Source organism: Salvelinus fontinalis, chromosome 4 (genome assembly GCF_029448725.1).
Source record: "Salvelinus fontinalis isolate EN_2023a chromosome 4, ASM2944872v1, whole genome shotgun sequence".
NCBI lineage: Eukaryota > Metazoa > Chordata > Actinopteri > Salmoniformes > Salmonidae > Salvelinus > Salvelinus fontinalis.
Genome location: NC_074668.1, coordinates 86,109,703 through 86,135,050, shown reverse-complemented (window position 1 = coordinate 86,135,050; position 25,348 = coordinate 86,109,703). Strand labels below are relative to the sequence as shown.

The 25,348-nt window shown below is 47.6% G+C and overlaps 1 protein-coding gene across 2 annotated transcripts in view; it reads right to left on the bottom strand.

Moving 5' to 3' along the window:
* The window catches only part of LOC129854565 (uveal autoantigen with coiled-coil domains and ankyrin repeats protein-like), an 88,367-nt gene that overhangs the window by 16,898 nt on the left and 46,121 nt on the right, over positions 1 to 25,348 (bottom strand). For both annotated transcript variants that reach the window (XM_055921779.1, XM_055921780.1), the window contains exons 2-7: positions 25,058 to 25,188; positions 13,372 to 13,460; positions 11,506 to 11,570; positions 8,927 to 8,984; positions 5,490 to 5,560; positions 3,651 to 3,757 (exon numbers count right to left, since the gene is read on the bottom strand). In XM_055921779.1, the coding sequence (XP_055777754.1) occupies positions 3,651 to 3,757; positions 5,490 to 5,560; positions 8,927 to 8,984; positions 11,506 to 11,570; positions 13,372 to 13,460; positions 25,058 to 25,188 (521 nt within the window). The remainder of the gene's footprint in view (positions 1 to 3,650; positions 3,758 to 5,489; positions 5,561 to 8,926; positions 8,985 to 11,505; positions 11,571 to 13,371; positions 13,461 to 25,057; positions 25,189 to 25,348) is intronic.

Below are 25,348 nucleotides of genomic sequence, written 5' to 3'. Positions count from 1 at the left end.
CATCAATACACACTGTAACTGAACCCCATCAATACACACTAACTGAACCCCATCAATACACACTGTAACTGAACCCCATCAATACACACTGTAACTGAACCCCATCAATACACACACTGTAACTGAACCCCATCAATACACACTGTAACTGAACCCCATCAATACACACTGTAACTGAACCCCACCAATACACACTGTAACTGAACCCCACCAATACACACTGTAACTGAACCCCATCAATACACACTGTAACTGAACCCCACCAATACACACTGTAACTGAACCCCACCAATACACACTGTAACTGAACCCCACCAATACACACTGTAACTGAACCCCATCAATACACACTGTAACTGAACCCCATCAATACACACTGTAACTGAACCCCATCAATACACACTGTAACTGAACCCCATCAATACACACACTGTAACTGAACCCCATCAATACACACTGTAACTGAACCCCATCAATACACACACTGTAACTGAACCCCACCAATACACACTGTAACTGAACCCCATCAATACACACACTGTAACTGAACCCCATCAATACACACTGTAACTGAACCCCATCAATACACACACTGTAACTGAACCCCATCAATACACACTAACTGAACCCCATCAATACACGCTGTAACTGAACCCCACCAATACACACTGTAACTGAACCCCATCAATACACACACTGTAACTGAACCCCATCAATACACACACTGTAACTGAACCCCACCAATACACACTGTAACTGAACCCCATCAATACACACACTGTAACTGAACCCCATCAATACACACTGTAACTGAACCCCATCAATACACACACTGTAACTGAACCCCATCAATACACACTAACTGAACCCCATCAATACACGCTGTAACTGAACCCCATCAATACACACTGTAACTGAACCCCATCAATACACAGTGTAACTGAACCCCATCAATACACAGTGTAACTGAACCCCATCAATACACAGTGTAACTGAACCCCATCAATACACAGTGTAACTGAACCCCATCAATACACAGTGTAACTGAACCCCATCAATACACAGTGTAACTGAACCCCATCAATACACAGTGTAACTGAACCCCATCAATACACACTGTAACTGAACCCCATCAATACACACTGTAACTGAACCCCATCAATACACACTGTAACTGAACCCCACCAATACACACTGTAACTGAACCCCATCAATACACACTAACTGAACCCCATCAATACACACTAACTGAACCCCACCAATACACACTGTAACTGAACCCCATCAATACACACTGTAACTGAACCCCATCAATACACACTGTAACTGAACCCCATCAATACACACTGTAACTGAACCCCACCAATACACACTGTAACTGAACCCCATCAATACACACTAACTGAACCCCATCAATACACACTAACTGAACCCCACCAATACACACTGTAACTGAACCCCACCAATACACACTGTAACTGAACCCCATCAATACACAGTGTAACTGAACCCCATCAATACACACTGTAACTGAACCCCATCAATACACACTGTAACTGAACCCCATCAATACACACTGTAACTGAACCCCATCAATACACAGTGTAACTGAACCCCATCAATACACACACTGTAACTGAACCCCATCAATACACACACTGTAACTGAACCCCATCAATACACACTGTAACTGAACCCCATCAATACACACTGTAACTGATCCCCATCAATACACACACTGTAACTGAACCCCATCAATACACACACTGTAACTGAACCCCATCAATACACACTGTAACTGAACCCCATCAATACACACACTGTAACTGAACCCCATCAATACACAGTGTAACTGAACCCCATCAATACACACACTGTAACTGAACCCCATCAATACACACACTGTAACTGAACCCCATCAATACACAGTGTAATTGAACCCCATCAATACACACACTGTAACTGAACCACATCAATACACACACTGTAACTGAACCCCATCAATACACACACTGTAACTGAACCCCATCAATACACACTGTAACTGAACCCCATCAATACACACACTGTAACTGAACCCCATCAATACACACACTGTAACTGATCCCCATCAATACACACACTGTAACTGAACCCCATCAATACACACTGTAACTGAACCCCACCAATACACACTAACTGAACCCCACCAATACACACTGTAACTGAACCCCACCAATACACACTGTAACTGAACCCCACCAATACACACTGTAACTGAACCCCACCAATACACACACTGTAACTGAACCCCATCAATACACACTGTAACTGAACCCCACCAATACACACTGTAACTGAACCCCATCAATACACACACTGTAACTGAACCCCATCAATACACACACTGTAACTGAACCCCACCAATACACACACTGTAACTGAACCCCACCAATACACACTGTAACTGAACCCCACCAATACACACTGTAACTGAACCCCATCAATACACACTGTAACTGAACCCCATCAATACACACACTGTAACTGAACCCCACCAATACACACTGTAACTGAACCCCACCAATACACACTGTAACTGAACCCCACCAATACACACTGTAACTGAACCCCACCAATACACACTGTAACTGAACCCCACCAATACACACTGTAACTGAACCCCACCAATACACACTGTAACTGAACCCCACCAATACACACTGTAACTGAACCCCATCAATACACACTGTAACTGAACCCCATCAATACACACTGTAACTGAACCCCATCAATACACACTGTAACTGAACCCCATCAATACACACACTGTAACTGAACCCCACCAATACACACTGTAACTGAACCCCACCAATACACACTGTAACTGAACCCCACCAATACACACTGTAACTGAACCCCACCAATACACACTGTAACTGAACCCCACCAATACACACTGTAACTGAACCCCATCAATACACACTGTAACTGAACCCCACCAATACACACTGTAACTGAACCCCATCAATACACACTGTAACTGAACCCCATCAATACACACTGTAACTGAACCCCACCAATACACACTGTAACTGAACCCCACCAATACACACTGTAACTGAACCCCACCAATACACACTGTAACTGAACCCCACCAATACACACTGTAACTGAACCCCACCAATACACACTGTAACTGAACCCCACCAATACACACTGTAACTGAACCCCATCAATACACACTGTAACTGAACCCCATCAATACACACTGTAACTGAACCCCATCAATACACACACTGTAACTGAACCCCACTAATACACACTGTAACTGAACCCCACCAATACACACTGTAACTGAACCCCACCAATACACACTGTAACTGAACCCCACCAATACACACTGTAACTGAACCCCATCAATACACACTGTAACTGAACCCCACCAATACACACTGTAACTGAACCCCACCAATACACACTGTAACTGAACCCCATCAATACACACTGTAACTGAACCCCATCAATACACACTGTAACTGAACCCCACCAATACACACTGTAACTGAACCCCATCAATACACACTGAGTGAATAACAAGTGAAGCTTTGAATACATTTCACTTAGTAGCTAGCTGTGATGCTTTGTGGACCCTGGGTGGATCAGCTTACTTGTTTTGTTTGTCACGGATGGCGATGTCGGCCCCTCGCTCCAACAGCAGCCGGCAGATGTGTGGATGGCACATCTGGGTAGCCAGCACCAGAGGTGTCCGCCCATCCTGCAGTGCACACACACAGACAGAGAGAACAGAGCTAGTGATTCACGGCTGTGATGATTAGCTCATTACTACAGTAGTTCGTTAAGGATAAACATAGAGCAGCAGGTGTAATCTATATGTGATGAATAATTACAGTGTATTGGAGTTGTTGTAAAGCATTATAAAGAGACAGAATGGATGTGTGACTGTGTTCACATAAAGAGACAGAATGGATGTGTGACTGTGTGTTCACATAAAGAGACAGAATGGATGTGTGACTGTGTTCACATAAAGAGACAGAATGGATGTGTGACTGTGTGTTCACATATAGAGACAGAATGGATGTGTGACTGTGTGTTCACATAAAGAGACAGAATGGATGTGTGACTGTGTGTTCACATATAGAGACAGAATGGATGTGTGACTGTGTGTTCACATATAGAGACAGAATGGATGTGTGACTGTGTTCACATAAAGAGACAGAATGGATGTGTGACTGTGTTCACATAGAGACAGAATGGATGTGTGACTGTGTGTTCACATAAAGAGACAGAATGGATGTGTGACTGTGTGTTCACATAGAGACAGAATGGATGTGTGACTGTGTGTTCACATATAGAGACAGAATGGATGTGTGACTGTGTGTTCACATATAGAGACAGAATGGATGTGTGACTGTGTTCACATAAAGAGACAGAATGGATGTGTGACTGTGTTCACATAGAGACAGAATGGATGTGTGACTGTGTTCACATAAAGAGACAGAATGGATGTGTGACTGTGTTCACATAAAGAGACAGAATGGATGTGTGACTGTGTTCACATATAGAGACAGAATGGATGTGTGACTGTGTGTTCACATAAAGAGACAGAATGGATGTGTGACTGTGTGTTCACATAAAGAGACAGAATGGATGTGTGACTGTGTGTTCACATAAAGAGACAGAATGGATGTGTGACTGTGTTCACATAAAGAGACAGAATGGATGTGTGACTGCGTGTTCACATAAAGAGACAGAATGGATGTGTGACTGTGTGTTCACATAAAGAGACAGAATGGATGTGTGACTGTGTGTTCACATAGAGACAGAATGGATGTGTGACTGTGTGTTCACATAAAGAGACAGAATGGATGTGTGACTGTGTTCACATATAGAGACAGAATGGATGTGTGACTGTGTTCACATAAAGAGACAGAATGGATGTGTGACTGTGTTCACATAAAGAGACAGAATGGATGTGTGACTGTGTGTTCACATAAAGAGACAGAATGGATGTGTGACTGTGTTCACATATAGAGACAGAATGGATGTGTGACTGTGTTCACATAAAGAGACAGAATGGATGTGTGACTGTGTTCACATAAAGAGACAGAATGGATGTGTGACTGTGTGTTCACATAAAGAGACAGAATGGATGTGTGACTGTGTGTTCACATAAAGAGACAGAATGGATGTGTGACTGTGTTCACATAAAGAGACAGAATGGATGTGTGACTGTGTTCACATAAAGAGACAGAATGGATGTGTGACTGTGTTCACATAAAGAGACAGAATGGATGTGTGACTGTGTTCACATAAAGAGACAGAATGGATGTGTGACTGTGTTCACATAAAGAGACAGAATGGATGTGTGACTGCGTGTTCATATAAAGAGACAGACTGGATATAAAGAGACACACTTACAAAATAAAATGTTGACTTTCCTACACTATAGATCAAGAGGTGTGAATGAATTGGACATCAATACTCACAAAATCACTTGCGTTTACAGAGGCCCCGCTGTCACACAGTAGTTTGACGCTAGAGGAGCAGCCTGCCATCACTTGGACACACAAAGATAAACCATCATTATTTCACACCGTCAAATAAACGGACAGCAGTGCCTGAATAATTCCAGGGTCTTGCCATCAAAATGATGAACACAGAGCTCAGTATTGGACTGGTATAGTAATGAACACAGAGCTCAGTATGGGACTGGTATAGTAATGAGCACAGAGCTCAGTAGAGGACTGGTATAGTAATGAGCACAGAGCTCAGTAGAGGACTGGTACAGTAATGAACACAGAGCTCAGTAGAGGACTGGTACAGTAATGAGCACAGGGCTCAGTATGGGACTGGTATAGTAATGAGCACAGAGCTCAGTAGAGGACTGGTACAGTAATGAGCACAGAGCTCAGTAGAGGACTGGTACAGTAATGAGCACAGAGCTCAGTAGAGGACTGGTACAGTAATGAACACAGAGCTCAGTATTGGACTGGTATAGTAATGAACACAGAGCTCAGTATGGGACTGGTATAGTAATGAGCACAGAGCTCAGTAGAGGACTGGTACAGTAATGAGCACAGAGCTCAGTAGAGGACTGGTACAGTAATGAGCACAGAGCTCAGTAGAGGACTGGTACAGTAATGAGCACAGAGCTCAGTAGAGGACTGGTACAGTAATGAGCACAGAGCTCAGTAGAGGACTGGTACAGTAATGAGCACAGAGCTCAGTAGAGGACTGGTACAGTAATGAGCACAGAGCTCAGTAGAGGACTGGTACAGTAATGAACACAGAGCTCAGTAGAGGACTGGTACAGTAATGAGCACAGGGCTCAGTATGGGACTGGTATAGTAATGAGCACAGGGCTCAGTATGGGACTGGTATAGTAATGTAGAAAATAAAGGAGAGCCGCACACTCTAGGAGCTCAGATGCAAAAATATTTAATTACCAACGTTTCGACAGGCAAGCTGTCTTCATCAGGGTACAATCACCTCGCCTACATAGGTGTGCGTTTCTTTTTTCTTCTAGACTGGTATAGTAATGAACACAGAGCTCAGTATGGGACTGGTATAATAATGAACACAGAGCTCAGTATTGGACTGGTACAGTAATGAACACAGAGCTCAGTAGAGGACTGGTATAGTAATGAACACAGAGCTCAGTAGAGGACTGGTACAGTAATGAGCACAGAGCTCAGTATGGGACTGGTATAGTAATGAACACAGAGCTCAGTATTGGACTGGCATAGTAATGAGCACAGAGCTCAGTATGGGACTGGTATAGTAATGAACACAGAGCTCAGTAGAGGACTGGTATAGTAATGAACACATAGCTCAGTATGGGACTGGTATTTTAATGAACACATAGCTCAGTAGAGGACTGGTATAGTAATGAGCACAGAGCTCAGTAGAGGACTGGTACAGTAATGAACACAGAGCTCAGTAGAGGACTGGTATAGTAATGAACACAGAGCTCAGTATGGGACTGGTATAGTAATGAACACAGAGCTCAGTACGGGACTGGTATAGTAATGAACACAGAGCTCAGTACGGGACTGGCATAGTAATGAGAAATCAAGCCTGTGCAGCAGGCGTTCACCCTGGCAGGTTTACATCTCGCATGCAGAGGTAGGGTAAGAATAAACGTGTGTGCAACAGGTGAATCTATATGTGATTCCAATGTACTGGCGGTTTTGTTGTACAGCACTACAACGAGACAGAATGGGGTGCTTGTGTTCATATTTGCCTTTAAGGACTTTGCTCAGCCCATATTGGGCTCACGTAGTATCGACAGGCCACTTCTATCAGAGTAAATCATCTCTTCAAGCATCGGGAGTGGAGCACATTCAAGAAAATCTGATCATATTACTGAAGAGCAGACGTGTCTTAAGGGGATCTACTGTAGCTCAGCGTTAATTAGCGTTTTAGCCTATTAAATGTTCTTTGCCTCGACCAAGCCCCCACCCCCCCGCCCCCCCACCCCGATGGAAATGTTTGTGTGAGTGAAAATCAACCTTGACACAACCTATACTGTCAAATTCCACAGTCCATTTCATGTTCCTATCAACCCATCAGGATTCTATCTTGTTCCTACCATTCTATCATGTTCCTATCATTCTATCGTGTTCCTATCATTCTATCATGCTCCTATCATTCTATCATGTTCCTATAATGTTCCTATCATTCTATCATGTTCCTATCATTCTATCATGTTCCTATAATGTTCCTATCATTCTATCATGTTCCTATCATTCTATCAGGTTCCTATCATGTTCCTATCAATTTATCGTGTTCCTATCAATCTATCAGGAACCTATCCTGTTCCTATCAATCTATCATGTTCCTATCAATCTATCAGGAACCTATCATATTCCTATCAATTTATCATGTTCCTATCAATTTATCATGTTCCTATCCATCTATCAGGAACCTATCATGTTCCTATCCATCTATCAGGAATCTATCGTGTTCCTATCAATCTATCGTGTTCCTATCAATCTATCGTGTTCCTATCAATCTATCGTGTTCCTATCAATCTATCGTGTTCCTATCAATCTATCGTGTTCCTATCAATCTATCGTGTTCCTATCAATCTATCGTGTTCCTATCAATCTATCGTGTTCCTATCAATCTATCGTGTTCCTATCAATCTATCGTGTTCCTATCAATCTATCGTGTTCCTATCAATCTATCGTGTTCCTATCAATCTATCGTGTTCCTATCAATCTATCGTGTTCCTATCAATCTATCAGGAACCTATCATGTTCCTATCAATCTATCATGTTCTTATCAATCTATCAGGAACCTATCATGTTCCTATCAATCTATCAGGAACCTATCAATCTATCAGGAACCTATCAATCTATCAGGAACCTATCAATCTATCAGGAACCTATCAATCTATCAGGAACCTATCAATCTATCAGGAACCTATCATGTTCCTATCAATCTATCAGGAACCTATCAATCTATCAGGAACCTATCATGTTCCTATCAATCTATCATGTTCCTATCAATCTATCAGGAACCTATCAATCTATCAGGAACCTATCAATCTATCAGGAACCTATCAATCTATCAGGAACCTATCAATCTATCATGTTCCTATCAATCTATCAGGAACCTATCATGTTCCTATCAATCTATCAGGAACCTGTCATGATAGTATGTGAAGTGAATGTTATACAGTGTAATACTGCATTGGGTCATCAATCGTCTATTCAAAGCACATCTCTGTACCGACTCTGGTGTGTACATCTGTCTGCCAGTGTTCATTAGGATCTCTTGGGTAACTCATTACACCAAATTAGAGAAAGTAGAGAAGTGAAAGGCATCTACTGTAATGACAGAGGAGAGGAGGGGAGAGGAGAGGAGAGGAGGGGAGAGGAGAGGAGAGGAGGGGAGAGGGATCCAAACTGTTTCTCACCAGCGTCGTGTAGAGCTGTCCTCCCCTGCAAGTCCACATTCCCCACAGGACAGTTGTGCTGCAAAACCACAAAAATCATCTTAAATGTCATACGCCTCTTAAAAACCTATGAGCCACTCACCCTGACAAAACTCTTCTTACATTTCTGCTTGCATCACTCAAAAGAACACTCTGTGGGAGCAATCACTTAGGTCTATTTTTATACAACGGGATGGCCACATTCAGGGGAGAAATGTTTTGGTATAGCTTTGCTCTATAACGAGACGAAAGCATCGAGTCCATTCACAATTTGTCACTCGTTTCAATCCCGTCTGAGTCCCGATTTTGAGGATGGCATCAAAGTGACAGAATCTTCCTGGCGTCTGCATCTCCAATTGGATAAGTCTCTGCAGCAGGGCCACGTAAGGCTATCAACGTAGTGTTCACTGTGATATCATCTCACACAGACAGAGACAGTCAGTCAGACAGAGGCTGACAATAATGCTGTAGTATTGACAGCCAAGAGAGCTGTTAAAGGCTCAATGCCAACAGCAGGCCTTTAAGGTCTCCTAACTCAGGCCTTCTCAGGGCCCACTAGAAAAACCCTGCTCTCTCTAGCAACAAGGTCCCAAAACGAGTAGCCAGGTCAGATAACAGCTAAGGGAGGGGTTGGGGGGCATGGAATTCTATACCTCTAGTGGGGGTCGGGGGGCAAGTAGGATTTTCCCCTCGGCCCGGGAGTTGGGTTGCTATGTCAAGCGCGATGACGGCATGGTTTGCGAGAAGGCAGCCTTGTCAACACGACCAACACCCCCGCTGGTAAGCTGCCATTCCTTTCAGTGGGCTGCACTTAATGTGGCCGGTGGCTTGTTTGATCACAGGGCCTTATTGTAAACACATAAATTAATTGCAACTCAACAGGCTGCTACTGTTGCCCTATCAGGGGCGACTGTTTCCCTATCAGGGGCGACTGTTGCCCTATCAGGGGCGATGCCAAACAAAGCCAGCGTTCTCAAACAACCATACACCCTACAATGGCACAATTTAGTCACTGGAAACAGATCAAATATATTTCAAACATGTTTCAATATCACTGTAGCTGCTGTCTGGCGAGTAAAGCCAACAAAATGTTATTCCTCAAAGAACTGAGAAGTATTGGTACCATTATGGACCGGCTTCCAAGACATGTACACCACATGGCCAAAAGTATGTGGACACCTGCTCATCAAACATCTCATTCCAAAATCATGGGCATTAATATGGCGTTTTGCTGCTACAATAGCCTCCACTCTTCTGGGAAGGCTTTCCACTAGATGTTGGAACATTGCTGTGGGCATTGGTTCCATTCAGCCACAAGAGCATTAGTGAGGTCGAGCACAGATTTTGGGCATTTAGGCCTGGCTCGCAGTCAGCGTTCCAATTCATCCCAAAAGTGTTCGATGGGGTTGAGGTCAGGGCTCTGTGCAGGCCAGTCAAGTTACTCCACATCGATCGACTAAACATTTCTGTATGGACCTTGCTTGTACACAGGGGCATTGCCATGCTGAAACCTCCCAAACTGTTGTCACAAAGTTGGAAGCACAGAATTATCTAGAATGTCATTGTATGCTGTAGCGTTAAGATTTCCCTTCACTGGAACTAATGGGTCTAGCCAGAACCATGAAAAACAGCCCCAGACCATTATTCCTCCTCCACCAAATTTTACAGTTGACACTGTGCATTCAGGCAGGTAGCGTTCTCTTGGCATTCGCCAAACCCAAATTCGTCCGGTGGACTGGCAGATGGTGAAGCTTGATTCATCACTCCAGAGAACGTGTTTCCACTGCTCCAGAGTCCAATGGCGGCGAGCTTTACACCACTCCAGCTGACGCTTGGCATTGCGCATGGTGATCTAAGTCTTGTGTGCGGCTGCTCAGCCATGGAAACCCATTTCATGTAGTTCCCGAAAAACAGTTATTGTGCTGACATTGCTTCCAGAGGCAGCTTGGAACTTGGTAGGGAGTGTTGCAACCTGAGGACAGGTGTCTTTTTAGGCGCTGTGTGCTTCAGCACTCGACAATCCTTCTGTGAGCTTGTGTTGCTTACCACTTAGCAGCTGAGCTGTTGTTGCTCTTAGATGTTCCTACTTCACAATAACAGCACTTACAGTTGACCAGGGCAGCTCTAGCAGAGCAGAAACTAACTTGTTGGAAAGGTGGCATCCTACGACGGTACCACGATGAAATTCACGGAGCTCTTCAATTACGGGAAATTCTATTGCCAATGTTCGTCTATGGAGATTGCATGACTATGCACTCTATTTTATACACCTGTCAGCAACGGGTGTGGCCGAAATAGCTGAATCCACTCATTTGAAAGTGTGTCCACATACTTTTGGTCATGTAGAGTATCTTAATGAATCTTAACTTCCAATGGGGAATGTCCATGGTATATGTATTTTAGTCCAGGACTAGATTTAATCTGAAACCACCCCTGACACCTGGCAACTAAGCCTCAAAAGTACACGTTGCGGTATATTCCGTTCAGATAGCCGTTTCAAAATGCACAGATCACACAGGTGAGTTAATGCGAATGGAGGTCGTTGTTTTAAGTGACTGTACCTGCAATAGCTTCTGCACACAAAGCGACTGGCCATTTCTGGAAGCGAGATGAAGGGCGTTTTTACCTGCAAGAAAAAAACTCAACAGATCAGCAATACACAAAATCAATATCTTCCATAATCTACACTGAACAAAAATATGAACGCAACATGTAAAGTGTTGGTCCCATGTTTCATGAACTGAAATAAAACATCCCAGAAATGTTCCATACGCACAAAAAGCTTAGTTCTCTCAAATGATTTGCACAAATTTGGTTACATCCCTCTTAGTGAGCATTTCTCCTTTGCCATGAGAATCCATCCACCTGACAGATGTGGCATATCAAGAAGCTGATTAAACAGCATGATCATTACACAGGTGTGCCTTGTGCTGGGGAAAATAAAAGGCCACTAACATGTGCAGTTTTGTCACACAATGCCACAGATATCTCATGTTTTGAGGGAGTGTGTCATATTAGCATGCTGACTGCAGGAATGTCCACCAGAACGGTTGACAGATAATTGAATGTTCATTTCTCTACCATAAACTGCTTCCAACATCGTTTTAAATAATTTGGCAGTACGTCCAACCTGCCTTACAACCGCAGACCACGTGTATGGCGTTGTGTGGGCCAGCGGTTTGCTGATGTCAACGTTGTGAACAGAGTGCCCGTGGTGGCAGTGGGGTTATGGTATGGGCAGGCATAAACTACAGACAACAAACACAATTGCATTTTATCAATGGCAATATGAACAGACAAAAATACAGCGATGAGATCCTGAGGCCCACAGGTATCTGTGACCAACAGATGCATATCTGTATTCCCAGTCATGTGAAATCCATAGATTTGGGCCTAATTTATGTATTTCAATTGACTGATTTCCTCATATATTTTTATACTTTTGTTCAGGAAGAGGCTGCCTTAATCGACATCCACGTCCCATCCCTTAGAAAGATTTCACCAAAGATGGGCTTGGTGGAAATGATCAGGCTATTGATTAATGCTCTCCTATGGACTGTTCTGTACCGCACCATGCATAGGTGCTTGCAATGCCAGGGTTATGGGGGACCAGTACAGAAATGTATTCACTCACTACTGTAAGTGTCTCTGGATAAGAGCGTCTGCTAAATGACTAACATGTAAGTCTCTCTGGATAAGAGAGTCTGCTAAATGACTAACATGTAAGTCTCTCTGGATAAGAGCGTCTGTTAAATGACTAACATGTAAGTCTCTCTGGATAAGAGCGTCTGCTAAATGACTAACATGTAAGTCTCTCTGGATAAAAGCGTCTGCTAAATGACTAACATGTACGTCTCTCTGGATAAGAGCATCTGCTAAATGACTAACATGTAAGTCTCTGGATAAGAGCGTCTGCTCAATGACTAACATGTAAGTCTCTCTGGATAAGAGTGTCTGCTCAATGACTAACATGTAAGTCTCTCTGGATAAGAGCGTCTGCTAAATGACTAACATGTAAGTCTCTCTGGATAAGAGCGTCTGCTAAATGACTAACATGTAAGTCTCTCTGGATAAGAGCGTCTGCTAAATGACTAACATGTAAGTCTCTCTGGATCAGAGCGTCTGCTAAATGACTAACATGTAAGTCTCTCTGGATAAGAGCGTCTGCTAAATGACTAACATGTAAGTCTCTCTGGATAAGAGCGTCTGCTAAATGACTAACATGTAAGTTCTCTGGATAAGAGTGTCTGCTAAATGACTAACATGTAAGTCTCTCTGGATAAGAGTGTCTGCTAAATGACTAACATGTAAGTCTCTCTGGATAAGAGTGTCTGCTAAATGACTAACATGTAAGTCTCTCTCGATAAGAGCGTCTGCTAATTGACATGTAAATGTATAACCATGAACTTCATCAGTCTTTCTCTAACCGGTGGCATCGGTGGCTGTGAGGTCAACGCTGTGGCCCAGGATGAGATTGAGACAGTCCAGGTGGCCCCTGGTGGCAGAGAGGTGGAACCTGCGGTGAGAGATGGAGAGAGCGTGAGAAGGGAGGGAGAGCGCAGTAGGTCGGAGTACGAGCAGGTTTGGAGAGGCTTGGAAAAGGGTGAAGTGAAAGAGTGACATATGGAGCCAGAGAAAATAACTCTGTAAATTGATGCTGGATAACCCTATCGGCTAGATCAGCATTCTGGGGGCAGAAACCTTAGACCCGTAACAACCCTGAGGCAGCAGGACTACAAGCTCTTGAAGAGCATTTTCATATTAGACACAAAATGGGATCCAACAACCCATAAGGGACTGTTAAGGCAGCAAAGCTATCAAATACCCGTCATGATCATCACCATGAAAAGGATCATATCTACACTACTGCAAACATGACTAACAATGTTCACCGTTTACTCCCTTGACCCTCTTTTCTCCCGTTTACTCCCTGACCCTCTCTTCTCCCGTTTACTCCCTGACCCTCTCTTCTCCCGTTTACTCCCTGACCCTCTCTTCTCCCGTTTACTCCCTGACCCTCTCTTCTCCCGTTTACTCCCTGACCCTCTCTTCTCCCGTTTACTCCCTGACCCTCTCTTCTCCCGTTTACTGCCTGACCCTCTCTTCTCCCGTTTACTGCCTGACCCTCTCTTCTCCCGTTCACTGCCTGACCCTCTCTTCTCCCGTTCACTGCCTGACCCTCTCTTCTCCCGTTCATTCCCTGACCCTCTCTTCTCCCGTTCATTCCCTGACCCTCTCTTCTCCCGTTCATTCCCTGACCCTCTCTTCTCCCGTTCATTCCCTGACCCTCTCTTCTCCCGTTCACTCCCTGACCCTCTCTTCTCCCGTTCACTCCCTGACCCTCTCTTCTCCCGTTCACTCCCTGACCCTCTCTTCTCCCGTTCACTCCCTGACCCTCTCTTCTCCCGTTCACTCCCGGACCCTCTCTTCTCCCGTTCACTCCCGGACCCTCTCTTCTCCCGTTCACTCCCGGACCCCTCTCTTCTCCCGTTCACTCCCGGACCCCTCTCTTCTCCCGTTCACTCCCGGACCCTCTCTTCTCCCGTTCACTCCCGGACCCTCTCTTCTCCCGTTCACTCCCGGACCCTCTCTTCTCCCGTTCACTCCCGGACCCTCTCTTCTCCCGTTTACTCCCTGACCCTCTCTTCTCCCGTTTACTCCCTGACCCTCTCTTCTCCCGTTTACTCCCTGACCCTCTCTTCTCCCGTTTACTCCCTGACCCTCTCTTCTCCCGTTTACTCCCTGACCCTCTCTTCTCCCGTTTACTCCCTGACCCTCTCTTCTCCCGTTTACTCCCTGACCCTCTCTTCTCCCGTTTACTCCCTGACCCTCTCTTCTCCCGTTTACTCCCTGACCCTCTCTTCTCCCGTTTACTGCCTGACCCTCTCTTCTCCCGTTTACTGCCTGACCCTCTCTTCTCCCGTTTACTGCCTGACCCTCTCTTCTCCCGTTTACTGCCTGACCCTCTCTTCTCCCGTTTACTGCCTGACCCTCTCTTCTCCCGTTTACTGCCTGACCCTCTCTTCTCCCGTTTACTGCCTGACCCTCTCTTCTCCCGTTTACTGCCTGACCCTCTCTTCTCCCGTTTACTGCCTGACCCTCTCTTCTCCCGTTTACTGCCTGACCCTCTCTTCTCCCGTTTACTGCCTGACCCTCTCTTCTCCCGTTTACTGCCTGACCCTCTCTTCTCCCGTTTACTGCCTGACCCTCTCTTCTCCCGTTTACTGCCTGACCCTCTCTTCTCCCGTTTACTGCCTGACCCTCTCTTCTCCCGTTTACTGCCTGACCCTCTCTTCTCCCGTTTACTGCCTGACCCTCTCTTCTCCCGTTTACTGCCTGACCCTCTCTTCTCCCGTTTACTGCCTGACCCTCTCTTCTCCCGTTTACTGCCTGACCCTCTCTTCTCCCGTTTACTGCCTGACCCTCTCTTCTCCCGTTTACTGCCTGACCCTCTCTTCTCCCGTTTACTGCCTGACCCTCTCTTCTCCCGTTTACTGCCTGACCCTCTCTTCTCCCGTTTACTGCCTGACCCTCTCTTCTCCCGTTTACTGCCTGACCCTCTCTTCTCCCGTTTACTGCCTGACCCTCTCTTCTCCCGTTTACTGCCTGACCCTCTCTTCTCCCGTTTACTGCCTGACCCTCTCTTCTCCCGTTTACTGCCTGACCCTCTCTTCTCCCGTTTACTGCCTGACCCTCTCTTCTCCCGTTTACTGCCTGACCCTCTCTTCTCCCGTTTACTGCCTGACCCTCTCTTCTCCCGTTTACTGCCTGACCCTCTCTTCTCCCGTTTACTGCCTGACCCTCTCTTCTCCCGTTTACTGCCTGACCCTCTCTTCTCCCTTTTACTGCCTGACCCTCTCTTCTCCCGTTTACTGCCTGACCCTCTCTTCTCCCGTTTACTGCCTGACCCTCTCTTCTCCCGTTTACTGCCTGACCCTCTCTTCTCCCGTTTACTGCCTGACCCTCTCTTCTCCCGTTCACTGCCTGACCCTCTCTTCTCCCGTTCACTGCCTGACCCTCTCTTCTCCCGTTTACTGCCTGACCCTCTCTTCTCCCGTTTACTGCCTGACCCTCTCTTCTCCCGTTCACTGCCTGACCCTCTCTTCTCCCGTTCACTGCCTGACCCTCTCTTCTCCCGTTCACTGCCTGACCCTCTCTTCTCCCGTTCACTGCCTGACCCTCTCTTCTCCCGTTCACTGCCTGACCCTCTCTTCTCCCGTTCACTCCCGGACCCTCTCTTCTCCCGTTCACTCCCGGACCCTCTCTTCTCCCGTTTACTCCCGGACCCTCTCTTCTCCCGTTTACTCCCGGACCCTCTCTTCTCCCGTTTACTCCCGGACCCTTTCTTCTCCCGTTTACTCCCGGACCCTCTCTTCTCCCGTTTACTCCCGGACCCTCTCTTCTCCCGTTTACTCCCGGACCCTCTCTTCTCCCGTTTACTCCCGGACCCTCTCTTCTCCCGTTTACTCCCTGACCCTCTCTTCTCCCGTTTACTCCCTGACCCTCTCTTCTCCCATTTACTCCCTGACCCTCTCTTCTCCCATTTACTCCCTGACCCTCTCTTCTCCCATTTACTCCCTGACCCTCTCTTCTCCCGTTTACTCCCTGACCCTCTTTTCTCCCGTTTATTCCCTGACACTCTTTTCTCCCGTTTTCCCTCCCCTTTCTTTTACGGTCCTCCATCTTTATCACTTAATTCTTCAACAAATATTCCCCTTAACATCCCTGGGTTTGTTTGAACAACATAAACCCTGGATTAGTTGGTCACTTGTTAGCCACTCTTAACACATTACTCTTAACACATCGACCGTGTCCCTCTTCCTGACCCACATCCGTCAGTTTCCCCAGCCATGCCCCGGCCATACACATACGGGAAAAACATCTGTTTGTAAACCAATATGCCCCACGGCCCGCAACTTGTTGATGCATTAACCTTGAAAGATCCTCCAAGGAGACAGGCGGCCTGACACCTCGTTACAGGCGCTGTTATTAAAAGCTGCGTTGATGGTGCTTGAGAAACTCAGTCTGCAGCCGGAGACCTTGACCCTGGGGCCTGTAAGCCATATGCCTGCAGCGCTGTGGATAACCGGTGACACGCCAACTAAGCACAACATTAGTCTTGTTGGACAAATGGATTCAGGAATCTGTTTGAATAACTAAACTGTTGCCATGTTACAACAATGCTATTGGGATCTAGAAGTGATGCTTTGGGAGGGCGGTGTTTTGGTCTTTGAGAATCAGAAGAGGTTTCAGTATGTACTGCATGGCGAGAAGAGGTTTCAGTATGTACTGCATGGCGAGAAGAGGTTTCAGTATGTACTGCATTGGCGAGAAGAGGTTTCAGTATGTACTGCATGGCGAGAAGAGGTTTCAGTATGTACTGCATTGGCGAGAAGAGGTTTCAGTATGTACTGCATTGGCGAGAAGAGGTTTCAGTATGTACTGCATTGGCGAGAAGAGGTTTCAGTATGTACTGCATTGGCGAGAAGAGGTTTCAGTATGTACTGCATGGCGAGAAGAGGTGTCAGTATGTACTGCATTGGCGAGAAGAGGTTTCAGTATGTACTGCATTGGCGAGAAGAGGTGTCAGTATGTACTGCATGGCGAGAAGAGGTTTCAGTATGTACTGCATTGGCGAGAAGAGGTTTCAGTATGTGCTGCATGGTGAGAAGAGGTTTCAGTATGTACTGCATGGCGAGAAGAGGTTTCACTATGTGCTGCATGGCGAGAAGAGGTTTCAGTATGTGCTGCATGGCGAGAAGAGGTTTCAGTATGTACTGCATGGCGAGAAGAGGTTTCAGTATGTACTGCATGGTGGTTTTGCATTAGGTGTGAGACGTGATACATGCCAAAAATAAAATGTATATAACTTTATACACGTTTGAACTTGCAAACGCAAATCATAGAATGGCTGTAACACAGTTCCACATGGTCATAGCCTCTATTGCCTAAACTTTGACTTGCATGATCACTGCTTGTGTAACTGGCCTTCTAGAACTCTCCTCTGAGTGTTGCTCAAGTGAGACAGGGCTTCAATTGTATCAATCCTCCTCACATTAAGCAGTGTGTATAATGACCTATTCAAACCCATCTGGGATTCTGGGATTGTTCAAAGTATAACTGACAGGCTGACATTCTCTGTATGTGGACTGGAGGAGGAGGGTGAAGGGGGTCAAGATGAAGATAACTGCAGACTTAAACATAATGACATGAAAGGTGCCAAGTGCCAAACCAGTCTGACGGGAGAAATGGCACGGGAAATCAAATAATAGAAACTCACAAAAGCACAGAAGAAGAAGGTGTAGTTTTAATGGAGGCTCTGACCTTCAATTTGACCTGCGGTGGAAATGTGACATCACAAGGTGAGAATAGCTTTTTGTTTGGATAGATATAATGACAGGTCTCTCTTCCTCCTCTTCCTTCCTCACTCTCTTCCTTTTAGCTGTCCCTCTCTCTCTCTTTCACTATCCCTTTGTCCAGAGTAATTACACTGATTTAGATTTGATCTGAGAGAAAACGGCCCGTCTGTGTGTGTGGGGGGGGGGGGGGTGGACATTAACTCCGTGTGAGTCACCAGACACTGGGTCATTAACGAGAGCACAGACATGTCATTTCATCTTGGCACCAGACCGCTCCTTGAGTGTCTTTCAGCTCCGTTCGTCCAGTCTACACAGGATATGGAGGCTGTGTTTATCCCGAGATGGACAGAGAGGATCATGTGGGCTGGTATAGGACCTGTTTCTATATCCATTCCTGCACATTTTAGTTTTAGCCCAGCTGATTTAATGAAGCCTAATCAAGGTGTTGGTGATTAGGTGACTAGTTGAAATCAGTTGTGTTAGCGCTGGGCTAGAACAAACGCACACACCATGAGACCGTTCAGGAATGGATTGAGAAACACTGCCCAATGATATATAAAACTACAGAAATCAATATCCCCAGCTCTAAGGCTAGGCTAGCCCGCTTCATCAGGGGCAGTAGTTAAGGCTAGGCTAGCCCACTTCATCAGGGGCAGTAGTTAAGGCTAGGCTAGCCCACTTCATCAGGGGCAGTAGTTAAGGCTAGGCTGGCCCGCTTCATCAGGGGCAGTAGTTAAGGCTAGGCTAGCCCACTTCATCAGGGGCAGTAGTTAAGGCTAGGCTAGCCCGCCTTATCAGGGGCAGTAGTTAAGGCTAGACTAGCCCGCTTCATCAGGGGCAGTAGTTAAGGCTAGGCTGGCCCGCCTCATCAGGGGCAGTAGTTAAGGCTAGGCTAGCCCGCCTCATCAGGGGCAGTAGTTAAGGCTAGGCTAGCCCACATCAGGGGCAGTAGTTAAGGCTAGGCTGGCCCGCTTCATCAGGGGCAGTAGTTAAGGCTAGGCTAGCCCGCTTCATCAGGGGCAGTAGTTAAGGCTAGGCTAGCCCGCTTCATCAGGGGCAGTAGTTAAGGCTAGGCTAACACGCCTCATCAGGGGCAGTAGTTAAGGCTAGGCTAGCCCGCTTTCATCAGGGGCAGTAGTTAAGGCTATGCTAGCCCGCCTCATCAGGGGCAGTAGTTAAGGCTAGGCTAGCCCACCTCATCAGGGGCAGTAGTTAAGGCTAGGCTAGCCCGCTTCATCAGGGGCCGTAGTTAAGGATAGGCTAGCCCGCCTCATCAGGGGCCGTAGTTAAGGCTAGGCCGCCTCATCAGGGGCAGTAGTTAAGGCTAGACTAGCCCGCCTCATCAGGGGCAGTAGTTAAGGCTAGGCTAGCCCGCCTCATCAGGGGCAGTAGTTAAGGCTAGGCTAGCCCGCCTCATCAGGGGCAGTAGTTAAGGCTAGACTAGCCCGCCTCATCAGGGGCAGTAGTTAAGGCTAGGCTAGCCCGCCTCATCAGGGGCAGTAGTTAAGGCTAGGCTAGCCCGCCTCATCAGGGGCAGTAGTTAAGGCTAGGCTAGCCCGCCTCATCAGGGGCAGTAGTTAAGGCTAGGCTAGCCCGCCTCATCAGGGGCAGTAGTTAAGGCTAGGCTAGCCCGCCTCATCAGGGGCAGTAGTTAAGGCTAGGCTGGCCCGCTTCATCAGGGGCAGTAGTTAAGGCTAGGCTAGCCCGCCTCATCAGGGGCAGTAGTTAAGGCTAGGCTAGCCCGCCTCATCAGGGGCAGTAGTTAAGGCTAGGCTAGCCCACCACATCAGGGGCAGTAGTTAAGGCTAGGCTAGCCCGCCTCATCAGGGGCAGTAGTTAAGGCTAGGCTAGCCCGCTTCATCAGGGGCAGTAGTTAAGGCTAGACTAGCCCGCTTCATCAGGGGCAGTAGTTAAGGCTAGGCTGGCCCGCCTCATCAGGGGCAGTAGTTAAGGCTAGGCTAGCCCGCCTCATCAGGGACAGTAGTTAAGGCTAGGCTAGCCCACATCAGGGGCAGTAGTTAAGGCTAGGCTGGCCCGCTTCATCAGGGGCAGTAGTTAAGGCTAGGCTAGCCCGCTTCATCAGGGGCAGTAGTTAAGGCTAGGCTAGCCCGCTTTCATCAGGGGCAGTAGTTAAGGCTAGGCTAGCCCGCCTCATCAGGGGCAGTAGTTAAGGCTAGGCTAGCCCGCCTCATCAGGGGCAGTAGTTAAGGCTAGGCCGCCTCATCAGGGGCAGTAGTTAAGGCTAGACTAGCCCGCCTCATCAGGGGCAGTAGTTAAGGCTAGGCTAGCCCGCCTCATCAGGGGCAGTAGTTAAGGCTAGGCTAGCCCGCCTCATCAGGGGCAGTAGTTAAGGCTAGGCTAGCCCGCTTCATCAGGGGCAGTAGTTAAGGCTAGGCTAGCCCGCTTCATCAGGGACAGTAGTTAAGGCTAGGCTAGCCCACATCAGGGGCAGTAGTTAAGGCTAGGCTGGCCCGCTTCATCAGGGGCAGTAGTTAAGGCCAGGCTAGCCCGCTTCATCAGGGGCAGTAGTTAAGGCTAGGCTAGCCCGCTTCATCAGGGGCAGTAGTTAAGGCTAGGCTAACACGCCTCATCAGGGGCAGTAGTTAAGGCTAGGCTAGCCCGCCTCATCAGGGGCAGTAGTTAAGGCTAGGCTAGCCCGCCTCATCAGGGGCAGTAGTTAAGGCTAGGCTAGCCCGCCTCATCAGGGGCAGTAGTTAAGGCTAGGCTAGCCCGCCTCATCAGGGGCAGTAGTTAAGGCTAGGCTAGCCCGCCTCATCAGGGGCAGTAGTTAAGGCTAGGCTAGCCCACCTCATCAGGGGCAGTAGTTAAGGCTAGACTAGCCTGCCTCATCAGGGGCAGTAGTTAAGGCTAGGCTAGCCCGCCTCATCAGGGGCAGTAGTTAAGGCTAGGCTAGCCCGCCTCATCAGGGGCAGTAGTTAAGGCTAGGCTAGCCCGCCTCATCAGGGGCAGTAGTTAAGGCTAGGCTAGCCCGCCTCATCAGGGGCAGTAGTTAAGGCTAGGCTAGCCCGCCTCATCAGGGGCAGTAGTTAAGGCTAGGCTAGCCCGCTTTCATCATGGGCAGTAGTTAAGGCTAGACTAGCCCACCTCATCAGGGGCAGTAGTTAAGGCTAGGCTAGCCCGCCTCATCAGGGGCAGTAGTTAAGGCTAGGCTAGCCCGCCTCATCAGGGGCAGTAGTTAAGGCTAGGCTAGCCCGCTTTCATCAGGGGCAGTAGTTAAGGCTAGCCCGCCTCATCAGGGGCAGTAGTTAAGGCTAGGCTAGCCCGCCTCATCAGGGGCAGTAGTTAAGGCTAGGCTAGCCCGCTTCATCAGGGGCAGTAGTTAAGGCTAGGCTAACCCGCCTCATCAGGGGCAGTAGTTAAGGCTAGGCTAGCCCGCCTCATCAGGGGCAGTAGTTAAGGCTAGGCTAGCCCGCCTCATCAGGGGCAGTAGTTAAGGCTAGGCTAGCCCACCTCATCAGGGGCAGTAGTTAAGGCTAGGCTAGCCCACATCAGGGGCAGTAGTTAAGGCTAGGCTAGCCCACCTCATCAGGGGCAGTGGTTAAGGCTAGGCTAGCCCACCACATCAGGGGCAGTAGTTAAGGCTAGGCTAGCCCGCCTCATCAGGGGCAGTAGTTAAGGCTAGGCTAGCCCGCCTCATCAGGGGCAGTAGTTAAGGCTAGCCTAGCCCGCTTCATCAGGGGCAGTAGTTAAGGCTAGGCTAGCCCGCCTCATCAGGGGCAGTAGTTAAGGCTAGGCTAGCCCGCCTCATCAGGGGCAGTAGTTAAGGCTAGGCTAGCCCGCCTCATCAGGGGCAGTAGTTAAGGCTAGGCTACATCATGAGCGTGTGCAATGTGGAGATACAGCCACACTGTTTGTTCAGCTGTGGATCTCTGCACACTCGTTAGAGGTGATATCATTAGATCAACACTGGGGAGCCTAATCCAGGAAACTAAATGACACATCAGGGATTATAAAAACACACTAAATTAAAGATGAGGGATTATACCCAGTAATTAAACCTCCCCATAGGGCAGAACAGGGAGACCATGATTACTGTCCATCATCGTCCTCCAGTGGGTTTGAGGTCTGTCTGGAGACAGAAGGGACCACACATGAGGATGGTATGTTGTGTGGCCCAGGTCATATATTTTGACGTTATTACGGTTAAAAGTGTTGGGCCAGTAACCGAAAGGTTGCTGGTTCGAACCCCCGAGTTGACTAGGTGAAAAAAATCTGGCAATATGCCCTTGAGCAAGGCACTTAGCCCTAATTGCTCCTGTAAGTCGCTCTGGATCAGAGCGTCTGTTAAATTACTAAAACGTAAATGTTATGTATGGCCCAGGTTATACATGAGGATGTTATGTATGGCCCAGGTTATACATGAGGATGTTATGTATGGCCCAGGTTATATATTAGGATGTTATGCAGTGGTCTAGGGCACTGCATCGCATTGCTAGCTGTGCCACCAGAGTCTCTGGGTTCACGCCCAGGCCCAGGCTCTGTCGCAGGTTCACGCCCAGGCCCAGGCTCTGTCGCAGCCGGCCGCAACCGGGAGGTCTGTGGGGCGACGCACAATTGGCATAGTGTCGTCCGGGTTAGGGAGGGTTTGGCCGGTAGGGATATCCTTGTCTCAGTATGTAAATGTAATAAAATGTATCCACTCTACTGTAAGTCGCTCTGGATAAGAGTGTCTGCTAAATGACTAAAATGTAAATGTAATGTAAATGTTATGTATGGCCCAGGTTATATATTAGGATGTATGGCCCAGGTTATATATTAGGATATTATGTATGGCCCAGGTTATATATTAGGATGTATGGCCCAGGTTATATATTAGGATGTTATGTATGGCCCAGGTTATATATTAGGATGTATGGCCCAGGTTATATATTAGGATGTTATGTATGGCCCAGGTTATACATTAGAACTAAGGCTAAGCTGAATCAACAGATGGTTGAGAACCATGAGCTGGGGTTCCTTATGCTCCAGTTTATGTGATGGACGCAGTTTGACACAGAACTGGTTCTGTCCTCGCCATGGTCGTCTTTAAGTCAACAACATTGAAGGTGACCAGTGAGCATCGTGTGTCAGGACAGTGCTTAGTACAACAAGCTCCAGTTCCTCGCTGTAATGCAGGGTGGCGTCTTCCACGACAGCCAGACGCACTTGATTTAGCCCTGAGAAATTCCAGCACCTTATTATGAGACAAGCCCTTCTCTCCTTGGTGTGTCCGTGCGCAAGTGAACGTGTGTGCGTGTGCACGTGTGTGCGCGCGAGTGAGTGTGCACAAGTGTGTCACAGACACTGGTGTGGGAGAATTTCATACACTACTGAAAATACTCAGCCCCACAGCTTCTGGAATGTCCCGTTCTCTCCATCGAGGTTGCAACAAAGCCGGGGCTCAAAATGAACCTGAAGCATGGATCAGAGACAGGCGACTACTTCACATAGCTGGAATTAAGCCGAGGGGGACTAGCTACCTAAAACACCAGCGTTGGAACATGGTTACATTTACGTCAGGCAGGAAAACAAGTCTGACTTAACAGCTTTGATATAGACCTTCCAGTGGTGGATGGGTGACATTCTTAGAGGACACATAACCGATCCAATATTGCCGGTGGTGAGCCATCCAAAAAGAACTATCCTAAAAAAGGTCCCAGCGTTTTAAATCCTAAAATACTGGCCAAACCCTGAGTTCATCCACCCACCATTCTAGATCAAATACTAGTTTACTCTGACAACCTGACCCTTGAATTACAGCATGTTCCCCAACTGTCATTTTATATCATAAACATCAACTGTGGCTCAAATCTGTTTGCTCTGAGCCACTTCCTGGCCAGAGTGACAGCCGCTCCAGGCCAGTAAGATCAAGCAGTGTGTGACATACAGTTTACCACAGAGTTCTCAGAACTCTCTACTGGCACAGTCGACTGGATGTGTGTATATCTAGCTATACAGAGGGGAGACTTGGTGTTGAATGTGGCTTCACAAGCCTCCCCAACATGGGGACTGACATGGAGGACAACTGACATCTATGATCTCCGAACAGGGTGGGACAGGGGTGAGAAGGGAGACGTGAAAGGGGGGAGCGAAGAGAGGAGTGTGGGGAGAGGGGAGTGGAGAGCGAAGGGAGAGGAGAGCGGAGACAGGGGAGCAGAGAGAGGGGAGATGAGAGCGGAGACAGGGGAGCGGAGAGAGGAGACAGGGGAGCGGAGAGAGGAGACAGGGGAGCGGAGAGAGGAGACAGGGGAGCGGAGAGAGGAGACAGGGGAGCGGAGAGAGGAGACAGGGGAGCGGAGAGAGAAGACAGGGGAGCGGTGAGAGGAGACAGGGGAGCGGAGACAGGGGAGCGGAGAGAGGAGACAGGGGAGCGGAGAGAGGAGACAGGAGAGCGGAGACAGAGGAGCGGAGGGGAGCGGTCAGCATCTGTCCATATGCATCTGTCCACTACAACAGTTCTCAGCTCTGTTTTCAACTGTTAGAAGCTAATAATTGAACCAGACAAGTATTTTGGCATTCCTAGCAGTTTGAAGGAGACTAGTACTATTTACTATGCTTGGAATGAGAGACAGTTTGCATTACCAGACATTTTGTGCTATTGGTTGAGACAAATTATTGTGTGGGATAGTGTAGTGCTTACTGGTCCATATCTTCCTGTGGGAGTGGGACGGTGTGTGTCTGTAGGGTTCTATATACACGTGTAAGCATGTGTTCATGCCTGGATGCAGTGTTTGTGTGAGCACACGTTACTCACGCGGATCGTCCCTCCATGTCCAGCTTAGTGGGGATGATGCCCTTCTTGCTGAGCACGGCTGCCACCTTGTCCACCTCGCCCCGTTCCACCGCCTTCATCAGCCGGTCGTCATACTTGTTCCAGTCTGTGTTCTGGGAGAGAGGGCACAACGTCAACACAGATACCTCGCCTTCACAACATACGGGTCAGGGAAACGCATTCTCACCACAGTCATCACTTTGTTATCATCCAAGGAGTCTGGACAGATCAACATTTCAAACATAACTTTTAGAATTCTCAGAGGGACTATAG